This window comes from Amblyomma mixtum, chromosome 8, assembly GCF_055824585.1.
Source record: "Amblyomma mixtum isolate Tamu chromosome 8, ASM5582458v1, whole genome shotgun sequence".
NCBI lineage: Eukaryota > Metazoa > Arthropoda > Arachnida > Ixodida > Ixodidae > Amblyomma > Amblyomma mixtum.
Window position 1 is genome coordinate 64,531,827 of NC_143019.1, and position 27,420 is coordinate 64,559,246.

General features: G+C 47.8%; 1 protein-coding gene across 4 annotated transcripts in view; it reads left to right on the forward strand.

Moving 5' to 3' along the window:
- The window catches only part of LOC149332760 (homeobox protein Meis1-like), a 410,486-nt gene that overhangs the window by 262,930 nt on the left and 120,136 nt on the right, over positions 1–27,420 (forward strand). For 2 of the 4 annotated variants that reach the window (XM_089558348.1, XM_089558347.1), the window contains exons 9-10: positions 965–1,006; positions 1,393–1,452. In XM_089558348.1, the coding sequence (XP_089414474.1) occupies positions 965–1,006; positions 1,393–1,452 (102 nt within the window). The remainder of the gene's footprint in view (positions 1–964; positions 1,007–1,392; positions 1,453–27,420) is intronic. The other 2 variants (XM_089558350.1, XM_089558349.1) reach the window with 1 other exon arrangement.

Consider the following 27,420-nt stretch of genomic DNA (forward strand, 5'->3'; position numbering starts at 1 on the left):
TTCTAATTCTTGTTTCATGTGCGCAGTTTAGACCCCAAATAGTTCCCTTTTGGTGTTAACCTACCGCCTCGCCCGTATACCCGGCCATCGGGTGCACCCTCCTGGAAAAAGTTCTGCGGACGCCCTTGGATATATGCACGAAAACCTTGACGCTTTGGAAGCTGGAAGGAAATTAAAACCTTGCTCACGACATCTAATCTTAGTGGGCAGCGTAGAAAAAGGATGACAACGTCTCAAAAACAAAAAATTTACGGCAGAAAATGCGGTGTTTCTCTTCTAGACGATTTTACCTTATAGTTGAAGTTGAAGTTTATTTCCATTTCAGTAAGAAATGGGGGACGTTAATTCACTTCACGGCGTTCGGGCCCCATTACATGGCAAAAAAAGCGAGGTGCCGGTAATAACAGTTATACCAATACATTTACCAGACATTGTAGCTCTTACTACAGATAGTTCAGTTTTTGTGTGTGTGCGTTAAGGGTAAAAGCTCAATGTGAAGGATGATGAGCGAATAACAGCAATTGTGCATAGCAACAAACCCAGAAAAATACAAAAAGACATAGGAGGAAACCAGAAAAAAAAAATTTACATTTGCGAGAGAAAGAATGAATGTATTAATTTCGTATTAACATTTTGAATATTAACTTTATGTTGGCGAGAATAGTTTAACAGAGTGGGCAGAGTATGGACGAGCATTTGCTGGCCAAACGTCGTTCGAACGTTTCGATTAGGTCTTAAGTTTATGTGAAATAATGGCTTGTAGTTATTACACACCCGTGAAATAATGCGAGAAAGAGGTGCGAAAGCAGTCGGAGAAGTGTGAGCTTGTGTGACATGGCTTAGCTTAGCGAGCCAGCTTGAACGAGTGACGCACAATGGAACCGTGCGGTCAAATAGCGTTCGCATTTGTTTTTTACCAATGCGTTTGAAATCTGACTTTTCTCTTTTTGTTTTGTTTGTGCAGGTAAATCGGTGGACTCCTTCAGCCTGGGACTTTCTCCGCACGGTGAGTCACATTTTCATTATCTTTCATTATCTTTGTTATTATCATTTGGTCACTTCCTTTTAGGCTGCTTTCGTTTGTGTTTTCCCCAGGAAATAATAATAATAACGATAATAACAATAATATTAATAGTAATAATAATAATAATAATAATAAATTTAACCGTTATTTTGTTTGAACGGTGTAAGCTTATCAAGTGCTTAAAAAACCTGCTGCGAAGAATCTGATATCGCCGCCAACCTACGTTGCCAATCAAATTCTAAAGAGCAGGAAAACGGAAAGAAAAAATAAAACAAAACCAAGATGTGGTAATAACAAAAGGTGTAAACCTAATACTTACTTGAAGGGACGCATAAAAGGCTAAGAAAATTATGTTATTTGAACCCTAGGTGTTCCGGACTGGATCCATTGCTTTCCGCTGGCACGGCATACATGGAGGAAAACATCACGTAATTAAAATTCGTTATCTTTATATCACCGCAAAATGTGGTAACAAATCCACGATATTGCAGTGGCGGTTTTCGAGCGGGCAGGGATGGAGAAACGCCCGGTTTCATGATTTCTCGTCCATTTTCGTCTGCATTAAGGGTTTAATAAGTTTGCAGGGATACGGTGGCCGCAACTGGCAAAGGACAGGGTTAACTGGAGAGACATGGGAGAGGCCTCTGCCCTGCAATGGGCATAGTCAGGCTGCTGCTGCTGATGATGATGATAACTATATGCACGAGCCCCTTGTGCCATAGTGGTGCGGGCAGTGCACTATTTAAATTGGCCACCTAACATATCTATGGGTACATGATAGTGTCGTGGTCCGGGTCCGGGTCGTTGTTATTTTTATTTTTTATCTTCCTCAACATAGTATATCTAAGGGTACACGAAGCCCGTTACAGTCAGTGGCACAGTCTAAGAGCCTTCATTTTACTTTCTTAGTTCCTGTCCCACCATAGTACAGTGGTGAGCAGCCTTGTCTAGAGCGCTCGGGCGGTGCACTTCCTTGCAAACAAATCCAGATTTTGTGGCAGCCTCTAGGGTCCAGCTGCAACGCTTGCACGGAAGTAGCGCCAGATAGCCTCGTAAACAAAGCAGGCACGAAAACTTTGCCCTGTAATGAGGGGCTGCTCTCTAATTTCGGTTTTTGTTACCAAGTGCGCACTGCTCAAGCGCTCTAGACAAGGCTGCTCACCACTGTACATGTGAGGGTACACGGCAGCCAGACACGGACCAAGACAATGTTGAATTTTTCGTGGGTAATAAATCTCGCTCATTAACAGAAGCTGACCTTCGAACATGCAGTAATAAATGCATGCCTCGTTATTATTAGAGGCTGTATTGGGCTGATGTTTGACCGACTGATACGATTCGTCGGAGAAGCATGTACCGTGTCGTTACTTTGCGGCATACCAAGTGCGTTTCATACCATTGAGAAAAAGAGGAAAAAAATCGGCCCTACTGCAAGCCCATCCACTATGTCCTTGCTCCAAATTCTTCCTATTCGCGAGTCCGGGTGACGTGAAAAAACAATAGGAACAGCCGCCACGAAGTTCTGAACTCTGCGAAAGAGGGGACAAAAAGAAATATAAAAGTAGCTGCGGGATACGTATTGGCTTCAGTGCGTTGTTTCACTTTCCTTTCTTACGCATTTCTGTCGCGGTTCCTTCACTTGTTTTTTGTTGTTATTTAACACATCGGATACGCGAGGTCTACTTTCCCAGTGTCACGCTACGCGCCGCTGCGCTCACCGCTGGTCTCGCCACGCCCCCCTAGGCGCGCGCGCGCGCATCTGGCTCCGCCCTCGCTTTCTCTCTTTCCCTCTTTCTTTGCTCTCTCTCTCGTTGTTTCTCCTTTCTCACTCAACTTCCTCCTCCTCGCGGGCTCACTGCGCCCGGCTGGCTGGCTCGCCTGCTTGGTTCGATTCGTGCACTCCGTTCGCGTGGAGCTGGTTTCGGTGGAGCAGCTCACGCCGTAGCCGGCGATCCTTGATCGCGCCGTACGCGCACGAGGAGTCTTTCAGTCTGTGTTCGTACTACAGCTTAAATGATACCGGAGAATACCTCCCGAAAGAAAGCTTTAAAGTAATACCTCGCGCTGTTTGCTCCTTATTGGCGACGTTAAGGACTATGCCGACGAAGAACCACGCAAAGCAGTGACCACCGATTGGCCGCCCAGTTTTCTTAATGCACACACGTGTGAATATCGAAGCGTGTGGTGCTCCAAAATGCTTCACGTCTTAAGCTCCAAGCTTTATTCCACGGGGTTCCATACCAGGCCTTATGTGGCGACGGATGGCATATAAACGTGAATATATTTCTAAGTTTTCTCTGTTTTTCATTGTGAGTCTGGACATACTGTGAACATACCATCAATCTTCCTCTTCTTCATTTTAAGTTTATTTGCGCTTGAGGAGTTCGTTGCGGTTTGATCATTGACAGGTTGGGTAACGAAGTGTATGTACGCCTGCAATGCATCGATGTCAGCTCGAGCTATGACACTGCAGTGTGTTTTCGTCAGCTTTGTGTACGAAGTGCACAAAATGATGTTCGCGAGACTTATCTGAAAACAGCTCTCGAACACAAGCTCTTCCTCGAACCCGTTTCTCAGTCTCCTCACAGGGCTGGAATGGACAAGAACGCCTTCGGGATTGTATTCATTCTCGAACGTTTTTTTTTCTTTTGTTTTTAGCATTTGCCTGGAAAGTCCGAACTGAGTGGCGCTTCATATATGCTGCCGCGCACTCCGTATTTGGCGCATCTGGGTGTCACTGTCTAGTTTTAACGCTAATTCCACGACATTAGCATATCAGAGCGCAATACCTCCCGCTCTATCCTCTATACCGGCAACCGAAATTTTTGGCCAGCGTCTTGCGATTTCTACATCTTCAAAACAATTTTTTTTTTCTTTCTGTGTGCACGCCGGTATCCTCTGCTTATCCGTCGTTCAGACACATATTCAGCTCGCATTCCAAACTTTTGTTTGATGCCTGACAAGTCACCTATAAGGAGCACCCTGGCCTAAATCTGTCCTACTTTGTTTTTGTTTTCATTCTTAAGTTGCTTAGCGTATATTCGCAGGCGTATAAAGGGGATAGGGTGGAAAGGTGGAAGGCTATTGTGAGGAAGGGAGAACGGTGAGCCTCTAACCCTCCCCCACGGTAGAGAAAGAAGAGCGCGCCGTCCGTCGCTCCTGGGGGATTCACATTCATCATGTCTTTATCGGGGATTCCGACGTCCCGATCTGTCTGTGCTCTTGTCGACCCCGCAGCCGACGCTGGCCGTCGCGTCTTTCTCTGTGTGCCACCACTGCCACGCCGCCGCTAAGCTTTTCTTCTTTCCCCCGTCCTCTATCTTCTTCTCCTCCTATCGCTCTGTCTTCTTCCCTTGGCCGCGGCTCTCTCCTTATCTCTATTCCGGGGACCTCTTTTTCTCTTTCTCGCGTGCGCACGCGTTTATCGAAGTTTCGCATCGGGCCCCCGCAACGAGCATGCGCTCTTGCATCCTCCTCCCCCACCCCTCCATCTCCTGTCTTGGCGTTCGTCTTTCTTCTTTACATTATTTTTTATATACCTGAGACATTCGGAGAAATGTCTTTGATCTCATTTTCTCTCAAGGAGTGTGCCTTGTTGTTCTTGCTCTTTTAACTTGAAAACTCTACGGAAAAGGTTGGCGCGTCATCTGTGTGACGTTCCGCAAGGAGCTGTAAAGACTGCGTGTGCGGAAGTCGTTAGACACTGACTTTACCTGCACAGGCTGTGGCGAAGAAACAGGTGCCCGTTATCGACTCTGGGACGGATGCTGTGGCCGCTAGAAATTTTGAGTGTCTTCTACAGGATGACTGGGAAAACTAAATATTGCCTCTAGTTTTGTAGCCCTTGTGGTTGGCATTGGCGTTCACATTTAATTGTAGAGGTAGTCGTTTGACACACCTACAACTTATCCTCATGTGGATATCCTGAGAGCCATACAGCATTCGAAAGACACGGAGTTTGCTTAATGTCCATGTAAAATGGGCGTCTAGGCGACGGTAGCTGTGGCAAATGGTGTCTGCTTCTGGAACTATTATTGTACCGGTTATAACTGTCTCATTAAGGTCACAGCAGTTATGTACTTTGGGTTAGCACGCTTTTTAAATGATAGAAATGACTGACAGCCCTCTTCGGGGATTCTTCGCTTGTGCCCTTATTGTGAGCCAGAATTTCGTGTTGTTCTACAGGAGTAGCTGGATTCTTGTTTTCAAGTTATCAACTTGTCTTTTAGTTACGAGACATCCTTATGTTACTTCTTTTGTTGCTCAAAACTTGCACCAGAGGAGTAAAGGTTAGCACCGTACTACGCACTGAAGCTCTGCTTGTGAGCTTATCAGTTGAGCATACCGCTGCGTACCATTCAAGCCTTATCATCCGCTACTTTCGAGAGCAATCCCCTCTACCGTGTCGAGCAGCTCGTCTCAAACGAACTTCATTTTTCAGCACTGTATAATTGGCTAGTTGGTGATAGGCGAAATTCATAAAGAAGCAGCGTATATACAAACGGCCTTCGACTCAGTCTCTTCTTGCTCTCCGTTTCCTACGCGTTTTTTTTTGTTATATTCTCTTTTTCAGGCGTCTTGTTCAAGCATCCTCCTCGTTTCAACGCTTGGACAGTAATTGCATTCTTGCATCATGGTGGCGGGGAAGTTTTGTAAGTTTTGAAACAAACGAGGGACAGTGATACTGCGAGGCCCACGGTAGTTTAAAAACAACGAAAGAAAGAGGCTTGCGGCCGAGTTTGTGTGTCTACGGCTGCGAAATGAAGCTGCGGAAATTGGCCCACTGCTCCGACCGACCCGCATCACCGTAGTCTCACGCATTTGCCGTTCTCGAAGCGGGCACCGGCGCAATTACTGGCGCGTTCTCCGAGCGAATGGTCCGGCCGGCTCTGTCTGACGACCGCTGCCAACAACTTCAGCAGCACGGTTTTGGTTTCCTGCGTCCGGCAGTTCTCGCGGGTGCTCCCAGAGAGGAAGATACTTGTAGAGCCGCCGCTGCCGGGCTTGCGACTCTTCTTTCTTTTGTGCGTGTAGAGTTCTGTTTTTCGTTTCTTTGGCCTCTTCTCTCGTTCCTCTTGTTCTTCATTCCTCACTCTTCGCCCGTGCGTTTGTGGCCGGCGTGTATACGTACCGCAGGCGTGCCTTGTTTGTTCGCTCAGTTCCCCATGCATGACCGAGGGCTCTCCAGGAATCCTCTTTCCATGCACGCACCGTGGAGTCCGGGCTTCTCGCCGTTTCACGCTTGACCTTTCGTCTGAACTGGCGCCCTGAGAACAGAAACGGAAAGAGGCGCACGTTGAAGCGAATTGGGTTCTTCGGGACGGCCACAAAAGCAAAATGGCGTTCTTTCTTTCCTTTTTTTTTTGGCCTTCCTCTCTCCTATAACCGCGGGCACGAATTTCAGCGGCGTGCGAGGAAGACGATGCGTACACTGCTGTTCTGTTTTCAATGCTTTTCTTGATCCGAGCGCGATCGCTTGTCTTCGGTCTGTACTCGTGACGAACTTTCTCATCGTCGGTGGTGAGGCGCCGTAGTCGTGACGAGATCGCGCTTGCATTCATTTTTCGAGTTGCTTCTTTCTTTTGGCGGCTTTTCGTTCTCTGCGTGTTCTCTGCGTGTGCGTGCGCCTTGTTCACGGCGAAGGAGACGTGGCGTGGTAAAGTGGTTGTATGACGTCACAGAGTTGGTGGGCTAGGCAGAGACCGACTGTCTTCGTTGGCCAGGAAGTGGTCACGTGACTATAAAGTGTCAAAAAGATTATTCGATGCTGACGATATTACGGGGCTTCGAAAACGGGAAAATTTTCGTGAGACAGAGGTCTAGCTGTAAATACAAGGAAGTCGAAACAAACAAACAAAGCGAAAAGAATTCAATATTGAACGCAGTGGCGAGATATACCGGTTCGGCGCTGTAGAGATGCTCGTGATTTTTCACTGTGCGCAGTCTCGGCGCGGCACAAACATCACCACCAACAAGAAGTCCTGGTGTGTCTCCTGTTTGTACCTTCTGCGACGCCGTGTGGAGCTCCCGAGGAAAAACACCGATTTGCATATACCGCACGCATACGTGCACGCGCGACCGACAGCCACATAACTCGAAGCACAGGCCTGCACCGACAGCGCAGCGGAATGAGTTTGCGGACACAAATGTATGCAGGGACGTCGTGTTCCACTTGGTTTTATCAGCGGGCACGCACGCACACACATACATACACGCACCCGGCATCGCGGGGTGGTATATATGTACGCAGCTCTACTCGGATTCGTTGCGGCCATATGCAAATCAGATCGCGCTGCCGCCCGGCCCGGGACCGGCCTCGTATACAACTCCCGCGATCACCGCGCTGGCGCGGCGGTCTGTCTTGCTTCGGGTCGATCGCCCGGTATTATTTGTCCTGGTGAGACCCCGTCGTTTTTCTTGCCCGTGTCTGTTTGGGACACACGGAAGGTTCATTAGTCTGCGCGTGCACTATGCATTAAAACATTCGCTGTATTGTATACACGGTGTCCTGTATAATGTCATCCCTATGTCGCGGGTTGTCGGGGCGCTCCGAATTGCCGATCACGTTGATTGCACTGTGCTGTTTCTATATTTAATTGTGGAGTAGACCCTACAGCGGTCGTTTCGGGCTGTCTAGGATTTCACTGCACGGTAAAAACAACAGCGAGTACAAATTGAGAGCTGTCCACAACGCGGCACCACGTAGGCGACGCTAGTTCTTCGGCACGCATAAATCAGTTAACCATTAACTACTTGGTGAGCACTTCAGAAGTGGTCACCCAGTGTTGACACGGACTCGTTGCTGGTCACGAAACTATTCCTTGACTGCTGCTTGCTGTTTCGTTTGCGCTTAATATGAGAAGATTTATTTAGCTGTGGTTTTCTGTTTGTAATAGTTCTTGTCTGTCCTTTTTTTATATGATGCACTTTGGCGAGACGGAAAAGTTACGAACCTGCTTTTGCAGGATTTCCCAGAACGTAAAACAAATCATATTCGGTTACTGTATTGCGCACTCTGGATGAGCTGTTAGCGGCATTCTACATTCATTGTCCATTGCGAAAAACGTTGTGTTCTTTATTCTCTACGAAGTTTACGCTTACACGAAGCACACCGAAACGGACGCAGTTCAACTGAGCATTTCTGATGGAATCCATCGAAAGCAGTACTGCTGATGTTATGCAAACCGCCGTTGAAACGAACGGGTTATGGATGACGTGTCTTTGAGGTGACAGGCAATTCGTTATTTCGTTAATACATTAAGACAAACAAGTACAAACGCCCTAGTGTGACAACCCTGTTTGATTGATTCCCCACTTGGTTTACCGATTTTCAAAGGTTTAATCAGTTCTTCCTTCTGTAGGGCGCTTTTACGTGCACATATGATTCGCAGTGTAGACGCTTAGGGAGTACAATCTTCAGCTTGAAGAAGTCTCACTTTTAGTCCACGTTCGCTGCATGAAATGATCGTTTTGCTAGCTTGCATACGAGGGGCACTCTATTGCGTGCTGAATATTTGTGCACATGGGGTGATTGAACATTATAATCCCTGCTGTACATCACTGCAGTGTTGCACAGTGGCTCACGATCACTTAGGTTTTGCCCAGGTGGTTGATCTGTCCCACGCACACCTTGTCTCCGACCTTGGATCGCGTCTCCGTCTCATCCGTAAAGGTAGCCAAGAAGTAGCGGGAAGTATGTAGACCTTGGGCCTCCTGTTAACTCCTTATGTCGTACACCACGATTTAGTTTCTTTCCATTTCGCGTAAGGCATCGGGCAGCGTTGCGCAAGTGCAGATTCTCGTATGGGAGAAAATCCGGACCGCCCTGATTGAAAGTCGATCCCGTCTACACAACTATGATACGCGCTCGAGCGATCTTTTGGAAAATGCTTGGCCTAACTTCTCGTGTCGCCTTTCGATTCGCACGCGTGCCCGAGGTTACGATGCTTCTAATCGGTTTTGGATTCTGGTCATGTTTATATAGACCCGTGCGAAGATAGACATCAGGCGGCTCCCGAGAACGAACCAAGTCGTCCTAAACTTTGAATTCCTCAAAATTTCCTGGAAGGAAAAGAAGCGCCACTGGGTATGCGAGTTTGAGTCGTCAGTCGAATGCTGGGGAGTGGGAACGGTGTGAACTTCGTTTCTGGCTTGGCTGCGTATTTGTCTTGGCCGGAAACGTGGGTTCGGCTGCGAAACCATATAGCTTTGCTGCCCTTAGTGTTATTGTATTGTAGACATCACAATATTTTATTTAAATGAAAACAAAACTAGCACTCCTGTCTGTAAAGATATCCATCTCTTAAAATATATACGTGGAGGTTTCTGAATTCGAGAGCAGGACATGAAGATTACTCCCACAGCACAGAGTTCTCGTGTATTTATATATTTTATGCAAGTAAATTTTAATTACAGGGCTTGTTTTGGTTATAAAACAGAAGTTATTTAAAATTCGCCTGTAGAAAAAGCCGTTCTTTTGCGGCCGAATCCAGCCAAGTCAAATACTGTTTCGCATTTGCGGCATTTGCATGGCATATCAAAGGTCCCAGCTCAAGTTCGTCTTGTTAGCTTTACTGAAGTTTATCGCTCTGTGAAGAGTTGTTGATAACAATATTGCATGCTCGTGGTTCCCCGAAGCTAAATCACATTTACGTGTCGTCTTCATGCCACAAAATAGAGGGCTGATTTGTGCCTAGTTTTTTTACGCTGGTTGATTGGAGTATGCTGTATATGAGCATACATTTGTGCCATCATTGTCAATCAATCAATCAATCAATCAATCAATCAATCAATCAATCAATCAATTTCATTTTTCGTATACAAAGTGCAGTGAAAAGAGGTGACTGAAGAAAAAGCCTCTTCATTGCGGCTTCACTAAGCTCCAGTCACATAGCAACAGTGACGTACGATACGTTTGTACGTGAATACAAAAAAAGTAGCTTGATTATTAGTGATTAGAAAAATAATTAGGGAGATTACAGAGGAAAAAGATCTACATCATGAGATACGCATATGCAAAAACTTAGTAACAATATTGAGATAATACAGAAGTACTTGTGTAGTATAGGATATTGTAGTTTAGGGTATTGCAGTGGCAGACAACCTTTATATGAACAATTCAGTAATAATTTCGTGGGTTGCTATTTAAATGTCAGTTTTTTGTGCATCATAGTGATTTAATACTGCTGGTAACGTATGTTAGGTCATCACTGTACCGTGACAATGGGACCAACCAAGGTGGCTGGTGACAAAAGCAGTAGTTTCTTAAAAGTTGTTTTTTGTTTAGCTAAACGTAAAAAATGTAATGTACATTTAAGGGCACTTTTTAAATGCTTGGTTTTGGGAGATTTAATGTCCCAAAGCGACTGAGGCTATAAGGGACGCTTTTTTTTTGCGCAAAACAATTTAAACTCATATATGTCTTGCTCTTTAATAATCTTATGTTTATATTTTATGTTTATTTATGTTTTATGTTTATTTTATGAAAAAATGGCTCTGTATGCTCCAAAAATGATGCACCTTCGGCTGCGCGGAGGGCTCTTTTCTAAAGGGCAGAGATGTTCTGCATATTCGTATATTCCATATATTGCATACTCTGAAACGCAATAACGCGAACAAGCCGACGGAAACGCGAGTGCGAAGAATCCGAAATATTGGCTTCTGGAGTGCAATTACAGGCACGGCTTATTAACACCTCCAAATAGCCGTCTTTATGCCCTCGCTGCGAAAATCAACCGGCCTAGTATTCTGCCTCCCTAGTGTAATGTATTCCAGTTTTGCACTTCGTGTTTCAATTCTCTTGTTCGCATTTAATTTGTCTCTGTCTGTACGTGTGCATGCTACGATGTCTCTTCCCCACGTCTTTGCTAAGCTAGTAGCTATAGAGATAGTTTTGTTTAGTGAATAAATGATGCTCGTTAAAAATAAAAAGGCGCTTAAGCACTATTACGCAGCGCCCATTTCCGCATGGAGAATAAATGATGAATAGTGTCGAACGAGTAAAATTAGTGTAATTGCACCTCCCCCGGTTCTCCCAGTACTGCATGCGGCGTCTGATAATAATTCCGGAATATATAGTGAGCCTCATAATTAAGGCAATCTATGTCTTCGCTACTGCCTTTGAAAGGTGTACAGCAGGACTTATAAGAAAGCTAGGTGCTAGGTGCAGAGTGCTAGGCGCAGATCGCTCTCTTGGAGCTTTTTTTTCATTCGAGGAAGTTTGACGTCAGCTCTGTTTAGCAGTGCAGCACTTTGTGATTGCGCACCACCAGTGCAAAGAAACTCCGCGTTTACTCATTTTTCCCCTCCAAGAATAATTTGTTTTGCGGTAGGAATTTTTTGTTACTCTCCTCGCTTGTCTTGAAGTGTAAGAGAGCGTTTTCCAAGCGTTGCATGAAACTATACTTTCAACAGGAAAACAGCGGCACTCAGCCTGCTCCTGTCAAGTCACCTCGAAATGGTGATTTGGTTTATTAAAGCACAGAAAGGAAGGACAGATAATTACGTATGCAGGACGAGAGATCGTTAGCTGGACGATGGCAGTGAAGTTTTAAAAAAGGCCAAGGCACAGTGGCTGCATGGCACGCTTTGGCTGGACACCTGAACTGAAATGAGTGAAAGAGGCGTAGAGAGAGAACGGAGTGCACTTACATACTACGCACGATTCCTTCACTTCTGATCATCTCTCACTCCGCCATATCTCGTCTGCAGTGTGTAGCCTTATGAGGAGTTTCGGCACCGCAGACTTATAAGAATTTCTATAGACGGTCGCAGAATGTTTGCCGATTGTCCGTGGATTGCCTAAAGAAGGCACAACTTTTCTGGATACAACTACGCAAGCTTAGGTCATGCGTCCTTAAGTCCAGATAACTTGCGCTGCGTTTGTGCTTTCACAACTCACCGTATGCTTCCACACTGCAAACGCCCTGGCACACTGATTATTGGTGGTTTATGGGGATTGGACATCCCAAAGCGACTCAGGCTATGAGGGACGCCGTAGTGGAGGGCTCCCGAAATTTCGACCACCTGGGGTTCTTTAAACCTGCACTGACATCGCACAGTACACCGGCCTCTAGAATTTCGCCTCTATGGAAATTCGACCGCCGCGGCTGGGATTGAACCCGCGTCTTTCGGGTCAGCAGCCGAGCGCCGTAACCGTGGAGCCACCGCGGTGGGTTCCAGCACACTGAGAGGTCGTCAGAAGTGAAGAGCTCAACTCTCAGCAATTTCCAAAGATATAAAAAAAAAGGAAAAGGAAAGCGATGGGGCTTAAACGGTGAGAGACGGGACGATCAAGCGGAAAAAATCGGGCTAAGGCGAGCTAGCAGCAAAAACTGCTGGTTATTACCCTGCCCTGTAATAATCGCCATCACGCGAGCTGCTCTTTTAGCTCTCCCATTATCTCTCCCGTGCTCGAACTGAGAGACGTGCAAGACCCGCCGCACACGACTGGTTGAGGGGTGCAGTTAAAAGTTTTTGGTTTTGTTTTTGGAAGCAGTTGTTGGAACGGAAAACGCCTCACCATAGAAATAAATGTTAGGAGCAATGAAGGGTATGTATACCCGTCAAGTGTTTAGTGCGGGACCAGATGGAAAGAGAAGATACAGGCAACAGACTCGGTGAAAGAAGGCAAAGTAGTTCACATACGAAATTAAGGTTACCAGTCGATGTGCTTCTCATCAACTGCAGCACAGTTAGCCGTGCGCGCGTCTGCACGCTTTGAAATAATATTTAAAAAAAAGAAAAAACCTCCCATTTGACCCGCCAGTCTCCGGCTTCTGCTTCTGCTTTGAGCTGTCATATACGCACCGGGTGCCGACCGCGGGTTCCCTATGTACGTTTGTGAGCTGAAGGCTGGTTTTATATGTCTACGCTACGATTTTCGTGCTCGTTTTCACTTTTAAAAAGTTTTCCCGTTCTCATACCACAATTGTGTTTTTTTTTTCATCTTTCTTTCTGTTTCAGGTGAGTGCATATTGAAAACATCGAACTTCTCTTTTTTTTTTTTCTTTTCTGAACTGTCAGCGTCAGACCGCCCCTCAATTTTCGCGTGCTGCGGTCCACTTCATTCCCCGATTGCGTCACCTCTCTCCTCCGCTTGAAACTTTGTTTCTAGTCTTCGCCGGTGGTGCGTCGTGAGTTCTCATTTGTGTACGCTCCCTTAAAAAATTCTATAGACAGTCTATAAACCGTCCATAGACTTTCTTTATAAAGCCTTTAGATTTTTTATTTCTGCAGATAAGTCCTGTACAGTAATCTACAGAGAATACAAATCACATCGGCAGTCTATAGGTCGACAATATGTGCATTTATGGCCATACACTTTTAGTTTTTTTTTTTGTCTATAGACTATAAACAGACAAAAGGAAATATCTTTCGGAAAGCAATACAGTCTGCAAGAAGTCTATAGAAATCCTATAGGCCGTTATAATAAAGACTGCAGGTTAACGGGTTTTCGTTGGACCTTTTTCGCCGTGTAATGCTGAGCACGACCACACTCAACATCGTTCGCACAGTGACACTTCTTTTAATTTGACTTATTGTCTGTTTGAATCGCGCCGCTACGACGTCTCGTTTCGGATTGTGTCGCGACGGGGGAAAACTCGCCTTTCTGCTGGTTTTCTTTCCTTCTTAATATTTTCGGACCTTGTAAACATGACGCCATTAGCTGCCTGTGTGTCTGCATTAATTACCACGTCACTGCTCCATTCACACGAGTACGTGGGTATAGCTCATAGTCATATTAAGGCGGGAGCCTTTAATGCCTCATCGTTGTAAGCAGAAGTTGTCGACAGATATGTCACGCTTTTCAATTGGTCGAAATGATCGTGACGTCACAGTCCGCGAATTTCACACGGCGCCAATTGTATTTGGCTAGTAACCCATGCAACCAATTAAATGGATGGTATAGTGATGCTCTAGGTAAGTGGGGCTGAGTTCAGCTAATTAGTTAATTAACCAATTAGCGTAATTAACCTTTCTAGTCAGAGCAGATAAATAAATAATACCGAGTAGGAAGTTGGTCGAGTTGGGGAAGAACCAGGGTCTATGGAGTGCGAGACGAGCACGCTAACCAGCCCGCCATGCCAGCTCGATGGCATGGAATGAACAAAGGCGCGTCTAGTGAATACGGTGTCTTCGTTCACTCCCATCTTCCCCCCTTACCTTACAGCGAGCTTTAGGTGTTCACCGAGATATGCGAGCCAGATACACTTCCTTTCCTCAAAAACCAAATTACCGACCAGCAAGGCGTAGAGCCGAACGGGCGATGGCGTTCTGTGGACTCCCTGGCAGCGTTGCAAGGCGCTGTCAATCAATCAATCAATCAATCAATCAATCAATCAATCAATCAATCAATCAATCAATCAATCAATCAATCAATCAATCAATCAATCAATCAATCACCTTTATTTCCTTTGAGAAGGAGGAGTGCGGGACTATAAGCTCGGGGAGCTTGACGAGGTCCCGACCCCTTACTGGTTGGCAAACAGCAAGATGACGGCCAGTCATACATAAAAAAAACAGACAATATCAAAGACACACTAAAAAAGGCAAACGCAAAAGAAACTCAAACAAAAATGCCGGTACAAATCAACAGAAGCTGTCGCGAACAAAATGAAATTATTTTAGTCTTGCAAAAAAACAAGTTGGCAAAAGTGTTTGACGATGTCGTTTTGGTTACAGGTGGGATCAAACTCCACACGGTTTAGTAAATTTAGCAATGAGGGCAACGTGTAAGATAATGATTGTTCATCGTAGGATGTCCTAGGGGTGGGCACGGACCATATTTCTTTGTATCTGGTTTGACGATCACTTGTGTTCACCTGTAGTCTTGCGAGACGAATTGCATAATCCATATGAAATTTAACGAAAGCTTTATAGCGTACAATCAACCTATAATTGTATAAACAAAACACAGGAAGAATATCAAATTTTGAAAAAAGAGGCTTCGTGGAGAAAGTGTAATGTACATCAGCAATATAACGCACTGCTCTCTTCTGCAGTAAATGTAGTCTGCGCAAATTGGTCACACCAGTTGTGCCCCACACCATGTTACAGTCGCGTTCCACTCTTAACTCTTAAGCTTAACATCTTAACCACACACCAGTGACACAAGCAGGAACACCGCGCTTAAGGCTTTCGCCTCACCACACTTTAGGTCAACAAGGTGCCCACCCGAACTTTTTGTTAGCGCTTGTTTCGACACGAGGACAGAGTATACGCACAAGACAGACGCTGTGTGTTATTCTATCCTCTTGTCGAAACAAGCGCTAACAAATGTGACTGTGAATGATTTCCAACTAGCCCGAATTTCCGCTTTAATGGGTATAGCTCGCTCTTGTGAAGCTTTGTTGCGATTAGTTCAATAATCGTCCTTCGAAATGGTTAACTGCTGTTCCTTGCTTGCCACTGATCTTTATTTAGGAACAGTCTTTAAAAGCTGTCGGTGTACAAATAAATATATGTCGAATGAAGCAACAAAAAAAAAACGCGGACAAGCAAAAAGGATACAAACTCAGGGCGTCAGAGAGGAAGGAGCACCTGATGCTCGGAGAGCATGATTCGCAAAGCTACGCACTTTGAAGAAAAAACAAACGTGTATTCATGTGTACACTACTTCCGCTTGCCTCTCCACACGTGTACTTCATCTTGTGCCATGTGACTCCTTCTTACTCAAGGTTTCGGGGGCGAATGTCGGGCATACCTGCAGTCACAAACGGATGGGTCGTCCCCTTTGAAACGTCCACATCATCATCATCATCAGCCTGACTACACCCATTGCAGGGCAAAGGCCTCTCCCATGTATCTCCAATTAACCCCTGCTACGTTTGCCTTCCCTTGGAATCCACTCCGTTACCCTTAAGGACCAGCGGTTATCTTGCCTTCGCATTACATGCCCTGCCTAAGCCCATTTCTCATATGGGGTGCACAGGGGGTGGCAAGTGCTATCGGGCTCTGTATTTTGTTTTCGCGGTATTGTAAACATTTTTTTTTGTTCTTTTAACTTGTTAGTCCTGCATTGGAACCTAGTCTTTCTTCGATTACAAATTCTCACAACTTTTCGGCCATAGCCGCATGATAACGGCGACGCTCTGCGTCTATATGAGAACTGTGAACGGCTCTTCGACGTGAACTAGATTCGCCAGTTCGAAACCTCTCGCTGGGCGGATATATGACACGCTCATCCTATGTACTGCAAGCACAGCTATGGCCTATGAGCGACACAAATAATAAAAAAAAGCGTTAAAGCATCATCAGCCTAGCTTCCCGCGCCGGTGTTGACTTTGTGCCGTCTGCCGCTTCCTGATAGTGTAAAGGACGAAGACCAGAAAAAGAAAGAACAGATAAATACGAAGCAAAAATAAAAAAAAGAAGGCAAGCACAGGTAGTTGAAGATCAGTGACGCAGAAATAAAAAGGGAAAGGGAGACAACGCTTCTGTGCAAACAGAGGTGCAGAAGACGCTGAATGGTCGGCCGCGTTTTTCTGGTCGGTGCATACTGTCGTCTGGTCGCCAAGCCCTGCCGCCATTGCTTGGTCGCCCCATTTCTTTCCCTCCGTTCTTTCTATCCTTGGCTGGCCCCTTTAAGCCCCTGTTCCTCTTTTTTTTCCCTGATGTTCTTTACCCCTCGGCTCCGTCCTCCGAAAAGGCCGGCCTAGTGCCCGTACACAGCGTGGCTCGAAAACTCGGTTCAGCGTCCAGCGCCCTTAATGTTCCGGGGGAACCCCTGGGCCATTTTGCGCCGCACGGACCATTTATTAGGAGCGTCCATCTTCCCCTTCGCTCTCTCCCCCTTCCTCCAGCCACTCTTCTCCGTCTCCCCCTTCGCTCGCTGCACTCTTTCCCGCCGGCCTTGCATCCACTTGGTAATGTCCTGCGCATTTTGCTTGGGGCGTTCATTGGCTGCTTATGGAAGTCTATACTGCCACTGGGTGGTGAAGGGAACGGTACCTGAAGTTTGATCTTTAATTTTGTATTTGAAGTGTAGGAAAGAAATCTTCGAACACTTGCTCCTTAGACTTGAACGATGCTTGACCAGCATATAGGTTGAACCACAATAACTGGCGCGAACGACACAAGTAGTTATATAGAAAGGACATGCCGCGCTTGCTAAGTCATTGTTCGTTTCACATCATGGAATCACGCCGCCGCGGTGGCTCAGTGGTTATGGTGCTCGGCTGCTGACCCGAAAGACGCGGGTTCGATCCCGGCCACGGCGGTTGAATTTCATTGGAGGAGAAATTCTAAAGGCTCGTGTGCTGTGCGATGTCAGTTGCACGTTAAAGAATCTCAGGTGGTCGAAATTTCCGGAGCCCTCCACTACGGCGTCTATCATAGCCTTAGTCGCTTTGGGACGTTAAACCCCATAAACCATAAACCATAAACCACAAATCACAACGCTTGTAGACGAGGGCACAGGGAGGACACACACACAACTGCGCTGCTGTCGGTGTGTGCACTTTTTGTGTCTTAGTCTACAAGCGTTTTGATTCCATGATGTCTAACATCAACCAACTAGCCCATTTAGAGAACCAGTAAATCTACATAATACGGTCTTGTTCAGTTACGGTAGAACGTTATCGATTTCTACAATCCACTGTAGCGGCTGTGTTTAGATAGGCTCGTTGTCGTGCATCTCACGGTAGTCGATCACGACCATGGCTGCTGTTGTGGCTAAGATGCTCACGTTCTCTGCCCTCTTTCTCGTCTTTTTTTTTGTGTGTGTGTGTGTGGGCAAACTTCTCTCAAGCCGCTGGGATCTGTCGATAAGGGCGGACGTCATTATTCACCGTTACGCGACCATTATGTTCACCATTACGATTTCTCGTATTTTGAGGACAGAGGTACAAGAGTATGAATAAATGCGGATTAGTGTTTTTTTGCGCTCCGTCTGTGGTGAGTAGTAGTTTTCGGGAAAAGTGTTGTAAAAAATACGCTGTGGCAATCTACATATATCCCTCGTGTTTCGAATACAGTGTCAGAAAACTTCAACAAGAGCGTGCAGTTAGCATTTGTTTATTTGTCAGCCTCCTCAGAATAGCCTCCTTATGTAGCTTTCGCTTTCTTGAGTACGTGGCGGACTCTGGTTGAAGAAGTATGTGCAGCATTTGAGTCCTCCGCTGTTTTCAATGTTCACGCTGTTTAGTTTCGCCATACCAGTGACGTGGCGTAATACATATCCCATAGCCTGCACTCATGGATTCTGTGCACGCTTGGCCGGAACTGGGAAGCTGAGAGAATTATTGTGCACAAGAGTCATCCCGCATATTGGGTAATCATCAGTGACACGGGTATGCGAACAGTGCTTTTTTCTGTAGCGAATCGTTTACTAATAACGCAGCTAAAACCGACTCGAACGCGAATCGAATAGTGAAGGAAGCGAATCGAATACGAAGAGGATATTTGGGTGGTTATTCGCTGCGCGTGCGAACATTCCCACAAAACGAATGCTCATGCAAGACGCAACACTATTTGAGAACTATCCGAAAACTGAGAACGGATTTGATCCGTTTCGAGTAATTCTGAACATCCGCGATTGCATTCGTTCAACGAATCGTATAGAAGGATGTTCGAATCAGCATTCGAAAATTTCCAATACTCGCATACCTCTAGTCAGTCGCTGTGTATTATACAATCTATTATTACACAATGCACGAATGTAGGAGATGTTGATGTATTAAAGTATCGTATTTCTCTAATCGACTTAAATTACTTTACGACAGGAAATCATTTGCGTACATGGTGCTGGTTTGTACAACTGATAACAGATGAAAAGGAGTTTGACAAGATAATCAAATTTAACAGCCGGAGATTCAGTTGTGAATGTATATGCAAATGATTGTGGTCGTTACCCATGAGATGAGCGCGTCATATCTGGCTTTAACTGCACCACGCTGCATGAGTGGAAACTCATAGAGTTTATGTCTATAGCATATGTTTTCCATAGCTTGTTGTGTCTTCTCCACGCTTCCAATTCACTTAGGAATGGGCGCTACCGTAAATAAGGTGCGGTAGAAAGTATCTCACTCAACGTGTACATGAACAGCATTACGTCTTGTGTAGCGAAAACAAAGGAAACATACTTGGCGCCTGAAAAACAGAGTGAGGTTCATGTCTGGGCTTTCTCTCGGGATGTTGTCTGCCACGCCGGCATATTTTCTTGTTTATTTGCGTCCGAGCCTAAACGCAAGAACTTCGATTTTTTTTTGCTTTTCGTTTTCGCTCACAACCTCCGGATGTACAATTTATTTATTCCGTCACTCTCGAAGCATCTCGTAAGCAAGGAGGCAAAAAAATTTTCTTGCAGCTTTCTCCAATGCGAAAAAAAAGAAAGAGACCCGGGAAAACACTCAAAACAAAAGGGGAGGCAGCAGGAACCTTTCGCGGCAGCGTGCTGACGAAACTTATCTCGTAAAAAACAAGGGGCGAATTGATGGGGCATTGAAAAGCAGGCGAAGTGCTACGAGGCCCTCCAACAGAAGGCATCGCAACAGCGCCATAGATTGTCTCGGAGAGTTCGTCGACTCTGGATTGCTTCTTCCTTCTTTTATCTTTCTGGGGAAAGAAAGCGTCTCGGCAGCTCCACCCTAACTCCGCTTTCTCCGCCGTTTTCTATTTTCTTCAAAACAGGCATCGCAACCATTCCTGAATTGCTAGGGAAGCTTTTTCTTTGCCATCCTGCATTCCCTAAACGCCGCACCCGTTTCTCCCTTTCGTTGCGTTCGCAGGTTCCCCCTCTTCCCTTTTCTTTTCCCAACTCGTCTGCTCGCTTGCTTTCGCGTCGTCTGCTGCTTCGTTGGCGTCGAGTGCCGGTAGAAGATCGGGGCTGACCAATGGCGGCTAGCCGCCGGGACCACGTGATCGGCGCGGTCCAATGGCGCGCGTTGCGGACGATCGATTTTTAAAATGCGGGAAGCGCGGCGCTGGTGGCGCTGCCCTCTCTTCCTTGTCCGATTTCGGTTCTGTGCTCTTGTTTTCCCGGGCGCCCGATTCTAGATGCTTGTTCGGCGGTGGCGCCCGATGCCGGTCATGGCTGACCGATCGAAGCCTGGCGTGGTGCTGTTGTGCGTATAGGCGTGTGTATACCGTATTCACCCCGCTCTGACGAGAAAATGCTGAGCCCGCGATTTTCATTTCGGAGGAAATAGTTGGTGGGGGGGGGGGGGGGGGGGGAAACACTTCGAGGTGAATTCAGATGCGGTAGTGTGCTTTGTTATTTTCATTGTTCTTCTATTCAATCTAGTCCTAACCTCTATATCTTATCTCGTCTGCACTTCGTTTTTTTTTTCTTTTTTTTGTTCGTGTGCCACAAAGTGAATGGGATTACTGACGCAAACATATAACCGGCAGAATTATATCACAGAAAGGTGGTGTGTCCAGCTACTTGAATCTTGCGTTGTGTTGCTAGAAGTTTGCGATTCTGGCTTTGCATATTATGCCGCAGGATTAAAAGATGAAAGCAGAGAGTAGTGTGAATCAGGTTATTTGACCTTGCGTGAAATTCTCACGACTGCATTTTCGAAAGCATGATTCGTGAGCAAGCAGAGCATGCGTTAACGTTAGGTGTAATAGTTCTGTGGCGAAAGAAAAATAACGATTGCGTTTCCCGTTAGCGTGGCATTTTGCACAAAGGAAGTGTGAGGAATCACTGTCCATCAGTTTCGCTTCATCTGTACTTCTACTTCCTGAAGAATGGTCGGTACAGCCCGGTGTATAATTTTGTGCATCATTCCTTCTAAAACAAATAATTTATGCCCAAGAGTACGCCCTTGACAGCACATGACATTGAGCCAATGTTAAAAATGAGTTGGCAGCCTGGAAAGGCCCATCTTTCTCATTGTACTTCAGATCTGCTGTGGCGTCCTGCAACTTCTTTAACAGTAGCCAAACTAATCCATCAAGTTCCTCAATGTTTCCTGTGCCATCCGAAACAGATGGCATTAATGGGCCCAGTTTGCTATTGTTCCTGCGTCATTGGCAATGCGCTTTGCATAACTTTTGTTGCGATACTGTGCAGCGCACGTCAGGAGAAAAACTCACCTGAGGGTGAGGGGGGGGAGGCTTTCTTCCATGCCACATTAAGCGCCGACTTCCACATTGTATATATGCCCGCACGTAGTCAGCCTTGCTGATATTTATCAGTTTCTTGTCTTTGTGTATGCCGTACCAACAGCACGTTTCAAATCGATTTTGTGGACATTGAAATGGAGCTCATGACTACGCGCAATGTAGCTGAAGCAGTTGCGCTGCATTCCCACGCAGTGGAGCTCACTGTTGAGAGCAGCCTTTGTCAATAACATACAGGCCATGATGTTTGCCTCCTTCTGAGATGTGTAATCTTGCTCGTTGTTCACAGACATGGCTGCAAGTTTTTCAGTCTTTCTCTCTCTGTTTCTAAAAATTATTTTTTTTTTCGAGGATGAACAGGCTGTTGTTCCGACCCTTCCAGCGTGTAGAGGTTTTAGGGATGCTGCAAAAATCTCACTATGCTTCCCAGTTGAAAACTCTGTTGGCTACACATTTTTGCGCAGTGTGTGTGTGTGTGTTTTCAACGGCCGGCGCTCTCCCGAAATGATCATGTAATTCTCTCAATGTATTGTGGTTAGGTTTGGTTTGGTTAATGGGTTTTAACGTCCCAAAGCGACTCAGGCTATGAGAGACGCCGTAGGGAAGGGCTCCGGAAATTTCGACCACCTGGGGTTCTTTAACGTGCTCTGACATCGCACAGTACACGGGCCTCTAGAATTTCTCCTCCAAAGAAATTCTAGCCGCCGCGGCCGGGATCGAACCCGCGTCTTTTGGGTCAGCAGCCGAGCACCATAACCACTGAGCCACCGCGGCTGTGTGTGTGTGTGTGTGTGTGTGTGTGTGTGTGTGTGTGTGTGTGTGTGTGTGTGTGTGTGTGTGTGTGTGTGTGTGTGTGTGTGTGTGTGTGTGTGTGTGTGTGTGTGTTTTCAACCACCCGAGCTCTCTCCTGAAATGATCATTTAATTTTCTCGATGTTTTGTAGTGTCTAGCACAAGGCAAAGTTTACGCACTTCGTAACTCATTCAGAGCAACGGATGCTGTTTTCTCGTACTTTGTCCAAGTTTTCACACTCATCCTCGACACTATGCACTGAAAAACAAGGCGGCGACGAACCGCAGCTTCAAAGCGGAAGGAACTTCCGCGCTTCCGCACCGAACTTCCTCCATCTTCCGACGCCGAGCTCGCACGAGGTCACCACTTCCAGCCTAAGCACAGCAGCTACCAACGTTCTATGCTTGGACAGCCTCTCCCAACGCCAGCACCCCGCGGTTTTGGTACGCGAGGGAGAAAAAACCCTTTCTTTAGGCGTGCGTCGCAAAACCGCGCTCACGGGCGGCACGAACGCGATATTGGATTATGCCAGCTCGAGTTCGGGAGAGGTGGAGCGGGATGCCAGGCCGCTGCTTGCTCCACCAGGAGGAGCGGGACAAGGCTACACGCCGGTTGTATAATGTACATAATAAGCGAGCGAGAATGAAGGAAGGAGAGCGAGGGAGGATGAGGAGGAAATATGCTCAAGCCCCGGCATCGCGGCCCGCTTCAGCCGCGGCCCGGTTAATATTGCATAAGAGCCGCGGCGTTATTATCGTGAAAGGCTCTATGCCTCGTCGGCTGCCCGCCCGCCTTCCTGCCTGCCTGCCTGCCTGCCGTCCCAAAACGTCGACGCGCTCCCCCGTACGTGCCTGTACCGAGAGGAACCGCACTTCCCCTTTCTCGCCGTCTCTTCTCGTTTTCCCCCTCCGCTCTCCTCCCTTTATTCCCCAGTTTCCCCTATGCTTCTCTCCTCTTTTTATCCCGGTTTTAGAAGCCTAGTTCCAGGCCCTGTTCCTTCTTTCACTCTGTTCTTTCATCCTTCTATCATTCACCATGCACGCAAATGCAAAGAAAGTGAAATAGAGGGCGCTAACATCGCAACAATGGCGGCGGCAGCGGCGCCACTGTTTTCCTCCTTTCCCCAAAACGTGCTCGAATACTTCCCCTTTTCTTCCCCTCTCGCTCCTTTTCAGCCCTGCTCGCCGTTCTTCTACCAACGTTCTGGGGCTCTTCTTTCTGCTGCCACGTCAAAGTTTTGCGCCCCCTTTTTGTTCCAAGTGCTACACACACGCGCGTCGCGCGCTCCTGGCCCTTGTTTCTTTGTTCGCGTCGCACACTCTCGTTTGTTTCCTGGAGGCTCCAACTTTCGCCCATCGGTTGAAGAGATGGGGTGGGGAGGTAAAAATAGGGGAAGAGGCAGAACGAACGGTGTGCAGTGAGGGAAGACGAGCGGGTGACGTTCATCGTTGGTTCGCTTGTTCCCCACGAGATGGCGCGCTCAGGAAAGCGTCGACACAACCGCCTTCTTCCTTTTGCCTTTGTCTCATCCCTACGCTATCTATGCATGAAGTGTAAGGGGGCCGACAACGCTGTTGCACTAGTTCGTGCCGCGTTTTCTTTTTTTATTTGGATGGCGCGTTGGCGCGTGATGCCAAACTAGTAAGTGCCATTATCATGATTCTGAAGGCTTGGGAAGAACGGTAGTAGGGAGGGGAGAAGCCGGGAACCGTGAACCCGGAGTTTGGACATGGGACGGTGCGGGGTCGTAGGAAAGAAGGGGATGGGAACGCGTTCCCTGCTCGGCGCGCAGTTTTCCCCGCTGTTCTTCCCTTCGCCATCCATGCACGCGCTTTGATGCCTTCCCGTCCCAAAAAAAGGCTTCCTGCTTGGCTGTGCCCCTCGTCTCACCCTCTCCCTTTTTCCCCGACTTCGCTTTTCCGATTCCTGCTTCGTCCGCGCTAATTTGATTGGCCCTGACAGCGGTCACGTGATCCTGTCAATCAAGCATCGAGGGCACGGTTGGCAGCCATAGGGCGCTCAGCGTACACAGCGGGCCCACAGCAGGGAGTCGTTCACTTCGGTGTGTCCCTTTTATAGGGATTGGGGAAGCGTCATACGGCGGTTCTGGGTGCATGAATTGGAAGAGGACCGCCTCAGCCGTTTGTGTGGGCTGAGCATGTACCAGGGAATTCGCGTGTTTCGTAATTCGTTATCGTTTGTTTACGACAGTGCCCGCGTATTTATATTTCGCTGAAGTTGACGCTGTTGGGGTAGCATATGTCGAGAACTTCCACGTTCAGCTGCTGACCAGTCAGAATGGCATCCATTTGGGACACTAAGTGACTCCTGTTGAGAATGTGCCATTTTTTCAGTGTACTCGTGTGAGCGTGGTCCTCGTGTAGCCAATGTGTATTCCACCTGTTACCCACGTGTGCAGTGCACCCACTTGGGCCCGCTACAATGCTAAAGCTGTCAGTTTCCTGCTTGGGAAGCTGGCTAGAAGCCTGAAGGAGCTACCAAGTAACTTCCTGAGGCGTTGCTGACCTCATAACAGTAGCTTGGTTTGGGCTAGTTGGTAACAGTTCTTCGAAAACATAGCGCAAAAAGGACACGGACGACACAGAAGTGGACAGGACAGGACAGGACAGAAGGGGACAGGACAGGACAGGATAGCGCCAGTCGTGTCCACTTCTGTGTCCATGTCCTTTTTGCACTATGTTTTCGAAGAAATGACCTCATAAGTCAACCACGTGCCTTCTTTGAGAAAGAGAAGACGTCCTACTTTTTTTCCCGTTAACTCTTGCGATGCAATGCCGTACACGTGTATGGCTCGGAACCATTGTCTCGACGTAGGCAGGCGCGGTACATTTCTCTCTGCGCAAAGGGTATGCCTTCAAGTCCTTGCTTGCCGAGACCAGACGATTCCTGCTCACCTCTCTGGCGTCACGCACTGTCCGTAACCCTGGATTGATGGCTTATTTTATCTCTCTGTCAAGCGCGCAAAAGGCACGGGGCTTGGGTCGCGGTCACCGCTTTCCACGGTTATACTGACCAGCGCGTGTCCTTTGACCGATCGCTGCGTACAATGGACCCTTTGTCACGAGCGTTTCTGCGAAACTTTTCTAACGCTTCTGCCTCTTGACATTAACGACCTCTCAGGAGAGGATAGGTATTTCTTCTCGTTGTTTAGTTCGCTCGCACTTAAGCCTACAGTCAGCATAATACTCGCGATGCGTTCTGAAGCCTCCGGAAGATATATATATATATATATATATATATTGCCACGTATCATTGCAGTGTGTGTTCGTTAACGCTCAAGGCAGCAGGAAAGGGTCGTTATCACTTTTGTTCGTGGCGCGAGAAGCGACCAGACTAATCTCGATTGTTCGCAGCCATGAAAGGCTGCATCTAGGTTTTTCCAGATTACCGTAGATGATCTTGGCCTGTTATCTGGAAGTTTCCTTGCCGGCTTTAAATTGAGCGATGCCGCGAGCGGCGACATTCGTAGTTCGACGACCGACGAGCACGTTTGTTGCTTACGCCGCCGCCGAGTGATTCAGTTATTTTGCGGGCGCAAGTCAGCCCAAATAAAGAGCTTCGTTTCCAAGACTGGCTGGTGTCTTCCTGACCACTGTACTGCCGTCACTACAACGTGACATCTGGTGGAGGTGCGGGGTAGCCTTTCATGTTCCGGACACCCCCTACAAGCCGTGACGCCAGCCCTCTGAGTCATCAACCGCAGGACCTGAGTCCAGTCCACCGCGCTAGCCGACGCCTGCAAGGGGACGCACCAGAGTTCGGGAATCTGCCGGACCCTACCCGGAAGCGAAAGCCAGCAGCAACGTCCACCATGAGCTTGCCCCAGACGACGACTCCAATCATTCTGCAGCAGCCCCGGGTGCCACCAACCTTCGACGCTTCGCCTGGCGCCGACCCCGAAGAATGGCTGGAGCAGTTCGACCGAGTGGCTGTCTTTAACAACTGGGACGATGCCATGAAATTTAGGTACGTCTTCTTTGCCCTGGAGGGACCAGCAAGAGTCTGGTTTGAGAATGAGGAAGCCAGCCTCGCGAATTGGGCAACCTTCAAAGAGCAGCTTCTCAAGACTTTCACAAACGTCGTGAGAAAGGAGAGAGCCCAGCAGCTGCTACAGTCTCGCATACAACACCCAAACGAGACCGTTGCAGTGTACACTGAGGAGATGAAGCGTCTCTTCCGGCGTGCCGACTCGAACATGAAGGAAGAAGAAAAGGTCAAGCTGCTTATGCGAGGAGTTAAAGAACAACTCTTTGCCGGCCTCGTACGGAACCCACCGAAAACCGTGGCGGAATTCATAGAAGAGGCCTCCACGATGGAAAAAACACTTGACGCCCGAGCCCGCCAATATGAGCGCCAGCAGCGCGTTTTTTCAGCAAACTGCCTGGACGCCGCTAACAACGATAACCTGCGGGAGGTTATACGCCAAGTAGTACGAGAAGAGCTCCGACGATTGCTGCCAAATGGAACGCAGCCGCAGGTTTCACCACTTACTGACGTAATCAGGGACGAAGTTCAACAGGCCTTGGGTGTGACGCCGACACCCACGCAGCCTCTGCAGCCCCCAGCCATGACTTACGCCGCAGCTGTGCGCCGTCCTGCACCTCGACGACAGGACCCAAGCCCCTATCGACCTCAGCCAGCTGCGTTGGACCGCCGCCCACTCGCCCCAACCCGCCCGTCCTACGAGCGACGCGCGCAGCCGAGGAAATGCGACGAGTGGAGAACTCCCGACCAGCGCCGCCCACTATGCTTCCACTGTGGAGAAGCCGGTCACGTCCTCCGGCACTGCCCATACAGAAGACTGGGCATCCGAGGGTTCTCTTACGACGCTCCACGACCCCGACCCGGCCAGCGACCAGCCGAAATCGAGGAGTTTTTACGTCGGGAAGAATACTCATCGCCGAGCCGCCTATCACGTTCCCCGTCGCCATCGTCCCAGCGCTTTGTATCTCCCAGCCGAGGTTACGCCGTGCGTGGACGCTCCCCCAGCCCCCGAAGGTTAAACTAAATAAAGCAGCCTCTGGAGGTGAGGTTGCTTCTAAGCGCAATGACAAAGATCCTCCATCGACGAGTACTCAAGACCATGCCACGACGACGACACCGACGACGACGACGACGACGCGGCCAGAATTGAAGCTTTTACCGCTGCCCAGTGAAGTAACGTCGCAGTGCGCCCACCGCAGCCTCACTACTCGACGAAGCCGTGATCGGACACCGAAGACAACGTACAATACGAGAACGCGTACAAGTGACCTTGAAGTTACGGTCGACGGTCACGCGGTTACTGCCTTGGTGGACACGGGAGCTGACTACTCTGTCATGAGTGGCCCACTCGCTGTCCGACTCAAGAAGGTAACAACAACCTGGGATGGCCCGCTGATCCGCACCGCAGGTGGCAACCTGATTACGCCGTCAGGACGCTGCACCGCGAGAGTTACTGTAAATGGGAGAACCTATGCGACAACCTTCTTGATCCTACAGCAATGCTCGAGAGACGTGATTTTGGGAATGGACTT